This window comes from Pleurodeles waltl, chromosome 7 (assembly GCF_031143425.1).
Source record: "Pleurodeles waltl isolate 20211129_DDA chromosome 7, aPleWal1.hap1.20221129, whole genome shotgun sequence".
In the NCBI taxonomy this organism is placed as follows: domain Eukaryota; kingdom Metazoa; phylum Chordata; class Amphibia; order Caudata; family Salamandridae; genus Pleurodeles; species Pleurodeles waltl.
The window spans coordinates 298675547-298688202 of record NC_090446.1 but is presented as its reverse complement, the minus strand read 5'-3'; the positions used below and the strand labels follow the sequence as shown (position 1 = coordinate 298688202).

At 46.5% G+C, this 12656-nt stretch overlaps 1 protein-coding gene across 12 annotated transcripts in view; it reads right to left on the bottom strand.

Annotated features, from left to right (window-relative positions):
• Nucleotides 1–4993: 4993 nt before the first annotated feature.
• Nucleotides 4994–12656, bottom strand: part of DLGAP4 (DLG associated protein 4) — a 1552488-nt gene continuing 1544825 nt past the window's right edge. For all 12 annotated transcript variants that reach the window (XM_069243703.1, XM_069243705.1, XM_069243712.1 and 9 more), the window contains one exon: nucleotides 4994–7420. In XM_069243703.1, coding sequence (XP_069099804.1) covers nucleotides 7202–7420 — 219 coding nt within the window. In that variant the 3' untranslated portion in view covers nucleotides 4994–7201. The remainder of the gene's footprint in view (nucleotides 7421–12656) is intronic.

Below are 12656 nucleotides of genomic sequence, written 5' to 3'. Positions count from 1 at the left end.
CCTCAGCGTGTGCAGGAGGTTCGCCGTAGTCTGAAGGTGGTAGACGACTTTCTGGGGAGAGGCTGCCTTCAACAGCCAGACATCGGGGTAGGGGAAGACTGAAACCCCTAACCTGCGCAGAGGAGCTGCAACCACGCCATCACTTTCGTGAACACCTGAGGGGCGCTGGTAAGGCTGAAAGGGAGCACGGTAAATTGAAAGTGCTCGTAACCTACCACGAATCGTAGATAACATACGTGGGCAGGCAGGATGGGCTTGTGGAAATAAGCGTCCTGCAAGTCCAACGCTACCATCCAGTCTTCTGGGTCCAAGGCAGACAGAACCTGAGCCAGGATGAGTATTTTGAATTTCTCCTTCTTGAGGAAGTAGTTTGGGTCCCGAAGGTCTAGGATAGGACGTAAGCCCTTAGCCTTCTTTAGTATCAGAAAGTAGCGGGAATAACAACTACGACCTACCTCTGGCACAGGGACCTTTTCTATAGCTCCCTTGGCCAAGAGAGCTGCGACTTCCTGTCAGAGAAGCACCAAATGATCCTCTGGAAGGTGATTAGAGGATGGTGGCATGGATGGTGGAGCAGATTCGAAAGGGAGGGAGTAGCCCTTTCGAACAATCTGCAAAACCCACCTGTGCGTGGTTATATGTTCCCAGTAGGGCAGGTGATGGCGAATCCTGCCACCAACTGAATGGGAGTGAGGGGACGGACTAGGAGGGTGCATCGTGGGCAGAGGTGGACTGGACAGACCTCTGGTTCCCTGTCGCATGGCCACGTAGGATTCTGCGTCCTCGGCCATGCATAGGCTGACCAGCGTGCGAGGCACAGTGGCTGTGTGGAGGATGCGACAGGGAGCCCCTTCCGTGGCCACAAAAGGGGCAAAAAGCGGACTGTGGTGGGCGAGGAAAGACCGAGGGACCGAGCCGTAGCCCGGGAATCCTTAAATCTTTCCAAGGCCGAGAACGCTTTGTCTCCGAAGAGACGGGTGCCATCAAAGGGCATGTACACGAGTGACTGTTGGACATCCCCAGAAAAACCAGAAGTACGTAACCAGGCGTGGTGCCGGGAGGCCACTGTCGTAGCAATAGATCTGCCCAGAAAGTCAGTTGTGTCCAGCCCACAACGGATTGTGAACTTTACCGCATCTCTCCCATCCTTCACAGCTTGGGAGACAATAGCACGGGCCTCCTCCGGTATCTGCAGCAGGACTTGCGCAACCGTATCCCACAAAGAGTGGGTATAGCGGCCCAAAAGGCATGCAGTGTTCACAGACCGCAGCGCGAGACTGGAGGAAGAAAACCACTTCCTGCCAAACTGTTCCAGCCTTTTGGATTCCCTATCTGGGGATGTGGAAGGGAATGCGCCTGAAGAAGTGGAAGTCTGGATAACAAGACTCTCAGGTGTGGGGTTTTGGGACAGGAATTTAGGGTCGTTCGGAGTGGGCCGATGGCGGCATGCAATAGTCCTATTCACAGGCGTTCCTGTGTTGGGTTTGGACCAGGTACCCAAAAGGACATTGGTGAGGGCTTCATTAAGAGGTAAAAGGGGTTCTGAAGTAGAAGCCCCAGGCTGAAGCACCTCCGTCAGGAGATTAGACCTGACCTCAACCATGGGAAGCTCGAGACCAAGGACCTCAGCTGCCCTAATAACCACCATACCATAAGTTGCTCCCTCTGCCGTAGCCACGGTAGGAGGAGACGCCATGCCAGCGTCAGGAGAAGTATACAGACCACTGCCTTCACCCAATTCCTGAGCCCCGTCCATAGTAGGGTCATCCTGGTATTCATAAGGGTCCATGGATCCCTCCAATTCCTCCCCATATTCGTACCCATAAGAAAAAGGGTCCTAAACCGACCTGGGGCGAATAAGCCCCATCGAACCTGAAGGCGGCGTCAGTCGACACTGCTCCCATTCAGAGTCGTCGGGGATAAGAACCGGGTCGACGTCGATAGTGGGCACCACCGACATCGGGAGCGTTGACAATCGACCCGGTGCCAGGGAAGGTTTCAAAGGTGCGACCAGCGCCGGTGCGGATCTGCATACGAATCTGAAGGTGACCTCAGTGGCCAAGGCCGAAGCTACCGGTACTGAACCCGAAGGCCCCTCAGCCAAATCGGCTGGTTGCTCCGGGGAATTCAGGGTGCAAGCACGGAGCCAACCCATACGCAGGCTCCGAGGACGGAGGCCTAGTGCGTGGACGCACTTCCCGCGTCGTGTCGGCCAAGCGACGGGGCGAAGTAGGAGAGCAATGGGACTTCTTCGACTTCTTCTTCTTACCTTGACCCGAGGATTTAGAAGAAGACGAGTGGTGATGACTCCGCGACCGATCTCGAGACCTTCTTCTCCAACGAGACTGGACCTACGCGGAGTCGAGTGCCGGGTCGCCATTAGCTTTAGGGACCGCTCCCTCAAAGCCTTCGGGTGCATGGCCCGGCACACAGAGCACGACTTCGGGTCGTGGTCGAGCTCGAGACACCACAGACACACCCGATGAGGATCCATCACCGACATTGTCTGATGACAGTCCTCGCATGGCTTGAAACCTGTCTTCGGGGACATCCTCGACGCACCAAAGTTGCACAGAAAAAAACTCGACAAAACGGTCGAATTTGGCCAATAAATAGCCATGGTAGCTCTTCTCCGGATCAGTGCGTGGCGCGGAAAGAAAAGAACTGACATCACTGCCCGAGAGCGGGGTCTATATACTACTCCTGACATCACAGTGACCACGACGCCAACGATGCCCGTGGAGTCGACCGATGCCACCTGCCGACTTGCAAGGGTACTGCTCAAAGAAAAATGTCCTGATCCAGTCTGACGCCTGGGGGAAAATTCTAAGGTAAGGAATCTGCAACAAGAAGTCTCTATCAGATATCCACTGCCAGTTGGTCTCCTGGTAAGTGCTGTACCTCTTATCGGTCTACCTCAACTGCAAGGCCGTGTCTTTGTCCTTTATTTGTTGCAGTGACTCGTCCAAAGCCAACCCAAACAAGTTTGCTAACCTGAAGGACACATTAGTTATGGAGTTTTGCACTGTCTATTTGAAACTTGGCCCATAGCCTGGCGTGCCTCCTGAATAGAATGCGTGTGCATGTTTGTCTTCTAGCAGTTTCATAAGTGTCCATAGTAGAGATGAGACATGAGTTGGCTTTTTGTTTTGCTGTCCTGGATGACCCCCTTTGATCCTATTCTTATACTGATTTATGAGAGGCAGCAATAGTGCTTCTCTTTCCTCCCCTTGAAGGTGGCCGTACCAATTCAGGGGACGATTTAAATATACTATTCTCCACTATAAAGCCATTGACTTCTGAGTTTTCATGCCCACCATGTCAAGTCTTTAGCTCTCCTTCAGTCGAGAGTGCATGGAGTCAGCATTACGCCTTTTTCTGGCTTTTGACACTATTTTTGAGTGCACCACTGTACAGCTTTTAACATACACAAGGTCTTGGTTGGAGGGTTTACATTTTTTTTGCTACATTGTTAAGGGGCATAGAGCCTATTGGCTTCCTAAATGCTTCCTTTCCCTGGTTAATGATGCTGGGTAGCAGGAGCAGAAAGTCTTTTTTTCCTGCGCTGCCTGTAAAGGTTTGAGAAGTAAGTAGGTTACTACTCTAGCTTGACACCACTGGTGTCTGCTGCTTTCTTGATCAAGGTGTTATACATGGAAAGGTCATCTGGTGATGAAGGTCTAGAAGAATATACATCACATCGTTTCCCTGGAGAGTGTATCCAGATCATCCCATGCCTCCAGTTCTTGTGCTGTCAGCCATGGGTCCCACGAGAAGTTCCTGCAAATCGTAGAGCTCTCCCTGTTCCTCCTTTTAGGGTTCAGGTGTTAGAAGGGGTTCTCGCTTTTCATGTGCCTTTTGCTACTTAATTTCCCTTGCAGGTTTTGTGATTTCTTTGTTTTTGCATTTTTGGCTTCGAGTCTGCATATTAGGTTATCGTTTTCTAAGATTATTTAGTCGACTGTCCACCCTCGGTTTCCTTTTCGGAGTCAGCAGGACCTTTTTTTTTCCTCCTCATCCTTTGCCTGGTCCAGACTTGCCCTCTGCAGTGTCCTTTGTTTTGGACCCATGGGGTTCCTTAGTTTTGCTTCAGGTTCCGAGTACCTTTTGTTTCAATGTCAATGTGGTTATTGGCGATTTTGATCCCAAAAGTCTCAGCTCTGTACTGGTTTTATCTTTTGCTGTGAGTGGAGGTATTCCTCTGTCCCTCGAGTGTATGCCCTACTCCACTTTGACTCTGTTTCGATTCTTTGACATCCGACCCCTCATGTCCCTGGGACACCTCAGCGTTTGATGATTTTGTTGCTGGAGCGTCCTAGGTCCTCAGTAAACTGTTGGAACTGCTTTGATTGTGTCATTGCATAATGTACCCACCTTTATGTCTCTGTTACCTTATGGGTTGGGGCGGGGTGAGGGGGGAATGCACAAGCTTTGCTGTGGCATGTGGGGCAAAATCTAAAAGGAGTTTTTTTTTCTCTCTTTCGCGGTCGGGATAAATCTCACCACCACCACAACCATTCTCAGGCCACACGGCTGAAACCAGTAGAAAAACAGATCTGAGTTTCAGAGGTTTTCATCAGTTACTTACCGCCCCAGAAATTTTCTTTGTAGACGATCATAGTGGTCTTTTGGTGCTTCCCTATGCTTTCCTCAAAATCTTTGATGCTTTGGAGCTTGCTGCTGTACCCCACAGCAGAAAAGAGAACCTGAATATGGTGAACACGTATTGGGCTTCAGGGGCCCATCTGACGTCATAAGGGAAGGGTGGGCCCAATTTAGAGCTTTAATCGCTAATTTGAAGGTGAGCATATAGACACAGATATATAATGCAGGAAGCTTTGCTGTAGGTATAACACCTTTGACGTGGAAACTATGAGTCACTCTTCTTAAAGCTCTTTCTTCTGTGTTCCTATGATGGAAGAAGCACAGATCCACCTGTGTCAATGATTTGTTTTCCCACCCCAATGTACAAAGCACTGAACACCAGAAAGGATAAAGTGTTATGCATATGGTTTATAGGTGTCTATTTTTACACACACTTTTAACAAACGTCTAGATATTGTACATATGTAAAAATATATGATGAGCACACAGGCACACCTGGACATGTGGTAACTCGCGCTGCGTTGCGCGCTCTCTGCAGCGTGCATGCATCCTGTATGCCTACAAGTGTACGCATTAAATTTACAAATCCTAGTACACACGGGTCTGTGCATATGTATACATACATATATTACAGGCCACAGGAGAGGCCGACGCTTGCATGAAAGTGGTGGGCACCGTTTCTCTCACAGTCCCATGTGCCCCATAGACAGAGGAATCTCCTCAATAGGGTCATTCTCTCTTGCTTTACAAACAAGCCAACAAAAAAATGGTAACCCGCCAGTTTTCCGGCAGCGCTGCAGTTCACTAAAACTATCTTTTTTTTTTTTCAAAACTAAAACTGACTTTAAAAAACGTTCAGTTCTAATTTTTACTTTGTATAAATAAATTAAGATTACTTTGACAGAAAATAAATCACCTGGCAGCAGAGAACACCCTAAAAGTCAGTGGTATGTATACCCCCTAAGCCTTGTTTGATTAATCTGTGCATTCCACTGGCAAGTTAGGCTTTCTTGCTGTGTCTACTAATGGACTGTAGTGGTACTACGATGCAAATGGTAAAAACAAAAAAAATTTACTTTAAACTGAAAAACCCTCCTCTTATTCTCCACATGAAAGAAAACTAGAAATATGAGAGTTCTCCTACAGTTTCTGTTCCCAGTCTCCAAAGAGGACCAGAGGTGCATGAGATAAAGGAAGGTAGAAAGGGCTTGTTCCTGCCTCTCTCCAAACTACCTGAAACGATGACAGTCTGCTGCACTGGTCTGGTCATCATACTGGTCTATTATTGCATGGGCCCTGGACTAACACTGCACGTAGTATAAAAGAACTCAGATTTTGTTTTGCATTTTAGTTCAATAGTACAGATATGTGCCTGTAACATCTCATTTCTAAAGAATTTAAACTTCTGTGCACAAAAACAAATGCTTGCAAACAGAGCGACTGAGGTGAAGGATTTCCACCTTGCCGTGCTTGAGGATAACAGGAACAGACATAAAAAAGGGGCACAATCATTGGGTGCATGGTGGTACATGAAGAGAAGGTGGCGGGACTGGTGGGTGAAGAGAGTCAAGGCAAGAACAGAAAGTGCGGGAATGGAGGGTGGGGAAAATCGAAGAGAGTATGGAGAGAAATGTCCAAGGGGACACAGTAGGAATAACTGTGGACTAAAAAGAACAAAATAGGAGAACGGTGGAGTGTGTCTGAGCAGCCACCATTGTCATCTTCTCAACCCCACATTTAAAAAAAAAAATGATATTTTTGTTTCCACAATTACTTTTGTCCATTGTCATTTTTAATATGGATCCACAATTCAATTATTGGCAGATCCTACTATATTTCCTGATTTTATGAACTGCTTCAAATAACTGACAATCTATTCTCCTCAGAGATGGTTTCCGATGTGCCATGTCTGAACAGGCAGCTTCCATATTTTGCAACAAATATTGCAGGGGTGCGGGGGGGGCAAGAAACCCACAAACAATTTGCACGGAATGAGTGTTAAACATTGCAGCAAATAATCTTGGTGGAAAAGAGTCAGAAGATAAGCTTTGACATGGAACGCAGGCTCAGAAGGACTATGTTGGAAGGAAGGGGGCCAGAAGGACAGCATGGAAATCATAGTGTCCGTGAGAGTCATCGAGCGATGGGATGAAGGAAGACCAGCAGGGCAATACTGCCCACTCCCATGACTTCTGCCGACACCACGGAACCCGAAGAAGAGTGGCTGATTTTAGCCTGAATAGCATTTTACCAAATTCTATGCTTGAAACCAGTGTAGACGTGGTGGGGGCATGAGTGAAATGGGAGTTGGGAAGGTAATCCAAGGAGTTTTTATCCAGTCCGGAAGACCACATTAGCGCCCACACAACCAAGGTGGCAGGGCTTGGGGCAGTAGTAGTTTGCTTCTTATTAATCTTCATTATTTAAAGCTGATGAAAATAACAAAATTGGAGTACCGGCCTCTCGCTCCATCTGGCCTGCAGTCACGTGAATAAATCACACTAGCGTTTATAGAGAACTACATGTTTGTTTTTCTGTTGATTTGCTCTTCAATTATCTTTGTTTAATGTTTATGGTTTCAATTTCGTCCCCGAGCTCAAAGTCGAGTCTGCGCCTCAGGTACATAGATCTCAATGCTGTCCGCGCTCTCTGTGGCAGAGTTCTGTCGTACCGAGGCAGCCCGTTTTGCAGCCATCAGTCGTTTACGGGCCTCCTGGCGTTGTTTGTCCACAGAGTCGGAGGCTTTGTCCCGGTTGAGTGGTGCTTTGGGCTTTGCCGGCTTCTTTGGCACGGGCGGGGGTGGTCTCTTCACTTCCTTTAAAGAAACAGTAAGAACACGTCAAAACCAGATAAAATGTTATGATCTTTGCATGCACTCCGACCAGAGACCACCAACACCCCCTAACAACCTCTCAAACAGCAACTTGAAAAAGTTACCTACAGTAACTTGCTTATGTTGAATGCCTATTATGTTCAGTCACAAGAAACAACTGTTAATTACAGGTAAAAACATTCTATTCTAGATATATATGCATTTAGTTATTAATCCATCTGTTGGTCAGTTAAAACATTTTTCTTTAAAATAAAACATTCATAGCTATGCATTCGCAAAACGAGTCCACGCAGCGTCTGATTATATCAACCAGAATCCCATAAAGCCTTACTATTTGATCATCAGTTCCATCTTTACCCCATCGACAGATATGTGGAAATTGTAGTATTATTTGATATCTCTTTCTTAGTATACTGTTCCACTCACCTGGGGATTTGGGACAGTTTCTAGTGAATCCAGATCAGCCTAAAGCTGCAAAAAGAAAATGTTACTTACCCTGTAAGCATCTGTTTGTATTATGTAGTGCTGTAGATTCACATGCGCTACATACTTCTCTAATCTATTGCCGAGCTTGGATGTCTGAATCTCTGTTTCCTGCAAAGAAGTCTCTTGAGCCTCAAGTTATATGGTGATTCCTCTGTATGCTGTCGCTGGCATGGGCATCAACTTCATGTTTGATTGTTTTTTGTCCAGTGGGTTAGAGTGGTATTCTGTGGTAGAAGAAAGTGGTGTACAGGTGCATTTCTACAGTAGTAAGTAGAAAAGAGGAAGAAAGATCGGCAGCTTTAGCCACACATCGGTGGGATGGGGTAGGATGGGTGCTTGCAAATCTACAGCACTACATAATACAGACAGACACTTACAGGGTAAGCAACATTTTCCGTTCAGAGCACGTGTTGCTGTGGTAGGTACGCCTGCTCCGCATAAACTGTAAAGCAGCCCCTCTGTTTAAGTGTTGGCTAGCGTCTGGATGGAACAGATGTCCGTAAAAGGGACTGCAGGACTATCAGACCAACTGGGTCTATCGCTACCACTGACTACGGTAGTGGGAAGAAAACTGGAAGTCCTTTGGTCTGGTTGAGATGAAAGTGGTAATTACCCTTGGGCAATTGGGTGATCCTAATATTACTCTGGTCTTGCAAACCTGGATGTAGGGTTCTACTGATGTGAGTTTTTGCAGTTCACTAAGGGGTCTGAGTGAGGTTACAGCCACCAAGAATGCAACTTTCCATGAAAGGAACTAAAGGGGCAGGAATGCATTGGCTCAAAATGGGGACCTATGACTCTGGTGGACTATGTTCAGACTCCACTGAGGGTCTGGTGGCACTCTTTGGAGAATTACTCGGAGGCATTCAATAAAAACCTTGATGACCGGTGAACAAAACAAGGAGGCGTATTCTCTGTTCTACAGTAATAAGCTATGGCTGTTAAATGGAGTCTAATGGAAGTCTACGCTAACCCGGAGCGTTGTAGATGGAGGTAGCATATAATGTCCTGGACTGCAGGGTTTAATGAATTTATGTGCTTTTAGATACAGTAGCTGACAAACCTCTTCCATTTTGCTGCATAGCAAAAGTGAGTAGTTTGCCAGCATGCTTTGTTGAAGATATTCAAGCACCTCTGTGGGAGGCTTTGATAGCTGAACCATAGTATCTCAGGTGCCAGACCGCAATGTTGAGCTGTTTGATGCCTCAATGTTTGATCTGTCCTTTGTTTCCGGTGAGAAAGTCTGGCCTGTTGAAGAGCTACTCGTGGAGACTCATTTTGATTAGAGTACAGTACCAAGGCTGCCTGGCCTAGTTGGGTGTTACAAAGATAGCGTCTGGGATGTTTGTTTCATTTTCTGCACCACTAGTGGAAGGAGAAGCAGAAAAAATATAAGAATTATACCTGCCCAGTTCATCCAAAGGTGGAACCTGGAGGCAAAACCTGGGCATTTTGCGTTCTCCGGGGTGGCAAAAAAAAGTCTATCTGTGGAGTTCCTCAACATTGAAGTAACTGTTTAGGACATTGGAGACTGAGTTCCCATTTGTGGACTTCTTGGTGTGACCTGCTGAGTAGACCTGCTAGGTCGTCGTCTGCTCCTGGAAGATACTTTGCTATCAAATTGACCTTAAATTTTTAACAATGGGCACTACCACAAAGTGCAGGTTGGTGGCCTGGGCAAACAGGGATCTGAAATATGCATGCTTCAGATCCAGTGCTTTCATGAAATTGCCTTGTTGCTGCAGTGGTATGAAGTCCTGGAGGGTCACTCTGTGGAAGTGCTCTAGCATGATGGGTAAGTTAAAGAGTCTGATTTGAGGACTGGTCTGAGCGACCCGTCCTTCTTGGGGATACCAAAGTACAAAGAGTATACCCTCCTTCGTTGGTGTTGTGAAGGGACATGTTTGATGGGTGCTTTCTAGAGCTTGCACTTTTTCTCGTTAAGATGTGAGGTGCCAGGTAGGATGTTAGGGGTGGTATAACGTAAACTCTAGGCAGTAACCCTGTTGAACTATGGATAGAACCAATTTGTCTGACATAATCCCTCACCAGTGGGGAAGGAAATCTTTACTTCTCCCCAACAGGTATTCTGTGGAGCTGCAGAGAATCAGTGTTTTGTGGTGGTGAAGGCACCCTTACCGGAACCACGTTTAGCTCTTCCACTTGTGCAATTTCTTGAGTTTGGGGGAGGGGGATACTGTTGCTACCTATGGTATGTTTGAGGAGGCAGTCTTAGAACCTCCATGGCACTGCTGCCTTCAAAAGATCCCTCTCTGACTAGAGGTCTGGAGAGCCCCCATGGTTTTAGCTTCATACGAATCCTACTTTATTTTTCTAATATATGGTCGACCTGTGGCTCAAACTAATGTTCCTCTTTAAAGGGGAGATTAAGTAGGTGTTGATGCACCTTGTATTTAAACACCAGATATTGAGCCATGTATATCGCCAAATGAGGATACTCTTACTGACCCCTTCCCCCAACCCCCGTGCTGCAGTTTCTGCAGCATCTAGAGCGCTAAGTATGGTTGCATTAGAAATGGTTTTGCTCTCTGTGACCTGTTCCTCCCCACACTGTTGGTACTCTGGCAGCAGGTGTTGAAGCAACTCCAGCATTTGGTCCCAAAGGGCTCTATCGTACTGTGCCAACAGGTCGACAGAATTGGCAGTGAGCCAGTGGTTAGCTGCCACAGTGGCCATCTTCATGACTCCTGCATTAAATTTCCTACTCTCCTTGTTGATGATGGGGGAGTCCAATGTCCCCTGAGAGTCTGCATGCAGTGTAGCGGGGATAACTAAGGAGTCCGTTTCTACATGTCCCAGGTCAGAAGGTGTAGCTTTGGCATTACTACGCTGGCTTTGAGCAGGCCCTAAAAGGACCCTGTAGCGGGTTTTAACAAGCCTTTTAGCATGGGAAGAAATTAAAAAGTGTGTTCCATCTTAGAGTTTCAATTAAGAACTCGAATTCCTTTGAAATTTCATGAAGATACAGCTCTGGGTAAGTATAAGCAGGAGGGTCTATACAATCATTATTCAAGGGGTCTTCACCCCCCATAGGTGTTATGTGGCTCATCCTCATGGAGAAGGAGGAGGAAGAGGGGCAGGCAGAGGTAGTGGTAAGGGCAGAGTGCATCACGGTAGTACCCTTGACCTTGATCTTCAGAACCAGTTCTGACGTCGAGGCTAAGTCCTCCTTGAAGGCTGGCTTCCGCGATAAAGTGTCTACCACTTTGGGTAGTGGCTAGGTAGGAATCTTTCTCTTCTGTGGAGCAATAATGAGTCACTTTTGTCGGGCATCAAGCCCTGCTTAGAGCCGCTCAAGAATTGGCTGTTCAATCGTCTATACTTTCTAAGCTGGTGGTTCTTGACTTCGAAGGTTTGGCCCCTAGAAGAAACACTTTTGGAGTCAGCAGCACTGGAGTTGAGGCAGGTCTTGGCTCTTCTTTTCAGCGCTGAAAGTGGTGTCAGCTCAGAGTTTGAATTTGGTGCTTATGGCACCTTGGTGCTATGTGTGGGTTTTGGCACCAAGAAAGCTAAGATGTTTTTCTTGGCAGATGGGCAAAGAGATTGAGGGGTACCTAGATACGTGGGCTTCACCTACAAGCTATTCATTCTCGAGAGAGAAAATGTCGAGAGGCTTGAAGGCTCAAGACCTCTAACTGGTTCTATGGCTCAGCAGTGGGGAGTCTGTAGATCCTCAAAGTCGTAGAGGTCTTATTAGTGAGTTGACTGAGGACAGTGGAGAAAGTGTCGACAGGTGCCTTGATCCTGGGGATCTGGTTAATACATCTGAACCGGATGTGAGAAAAAAAAAAACTAACTAGGAGTCTGTAACGATGCGTAATGCCAGCATAAAGAAGAGTGACCATATACATCTTGACTCGAGACTTCTTTGAATAAATTCCAAATGTCCAAGTCCAACACTACATGGCAGGAGTAAGGATAGCATGTGTTTCTACAGTAACACATGGTATGAATAAAAAGTTTCTTACTAGTAGGTGTAGTTTTGCAGCTTGAAGATTTTCTGGATTCACATGATATGCGTTATTCCGCTATCTAGTGGTTGGGTCCAGATTTTCTACTATTCCTTTAAAACTTTTTAATCCGCCTTCTCTCTTTACTTTTATTTGTTTATGGGCATCGACAGACCTACCATTTGGTGTCCGATGTGACATTGTCGTGCTTTCTCCAGATGTCTCAGCCATCTTCAGATTCTTTTTTTTCCCCATCTTCTTGGTGAAGTAGGGTGGGTCGCTTGTGAATGCAGAAAATCTTCAAGCTGCAAAACTAAACCTACAAGTAAGAAACTTTTTGTTGTGCAGCATGAATCTTTTCTGGAATCACATGCTGTGCATCGACTGTAAAGCAGTTCTCTCCCGTTGCGGTGGTTGGGGGTAAGATGGATATTGGTTTGCAAATACATGTTTTATTACCCTTTGTCCTACCTGGGCCTCCTTGCTCATCTGATCAGTAATAGTAATGCTTTGTAAAGGTATGTACTGAAGCCCATGTTGCTGCCATACAAATTTCATGTAATGGTGTATTTGACATCAAAATCCACTGTAGTTCATTCTTTCTGTTAAGAGTATGCCCCTGAAGCTCTGGGAAAAGCGCTCCCTGCAGTGTGGTGTCATAGTTTAATCACTTGTGGACTCCATCTTGAGATAGTACCTTTAGACACAGGCTTTCCTTTTAATTGTTTCGAAAATGCAACAAACAATTGCTGAGTTTTTCA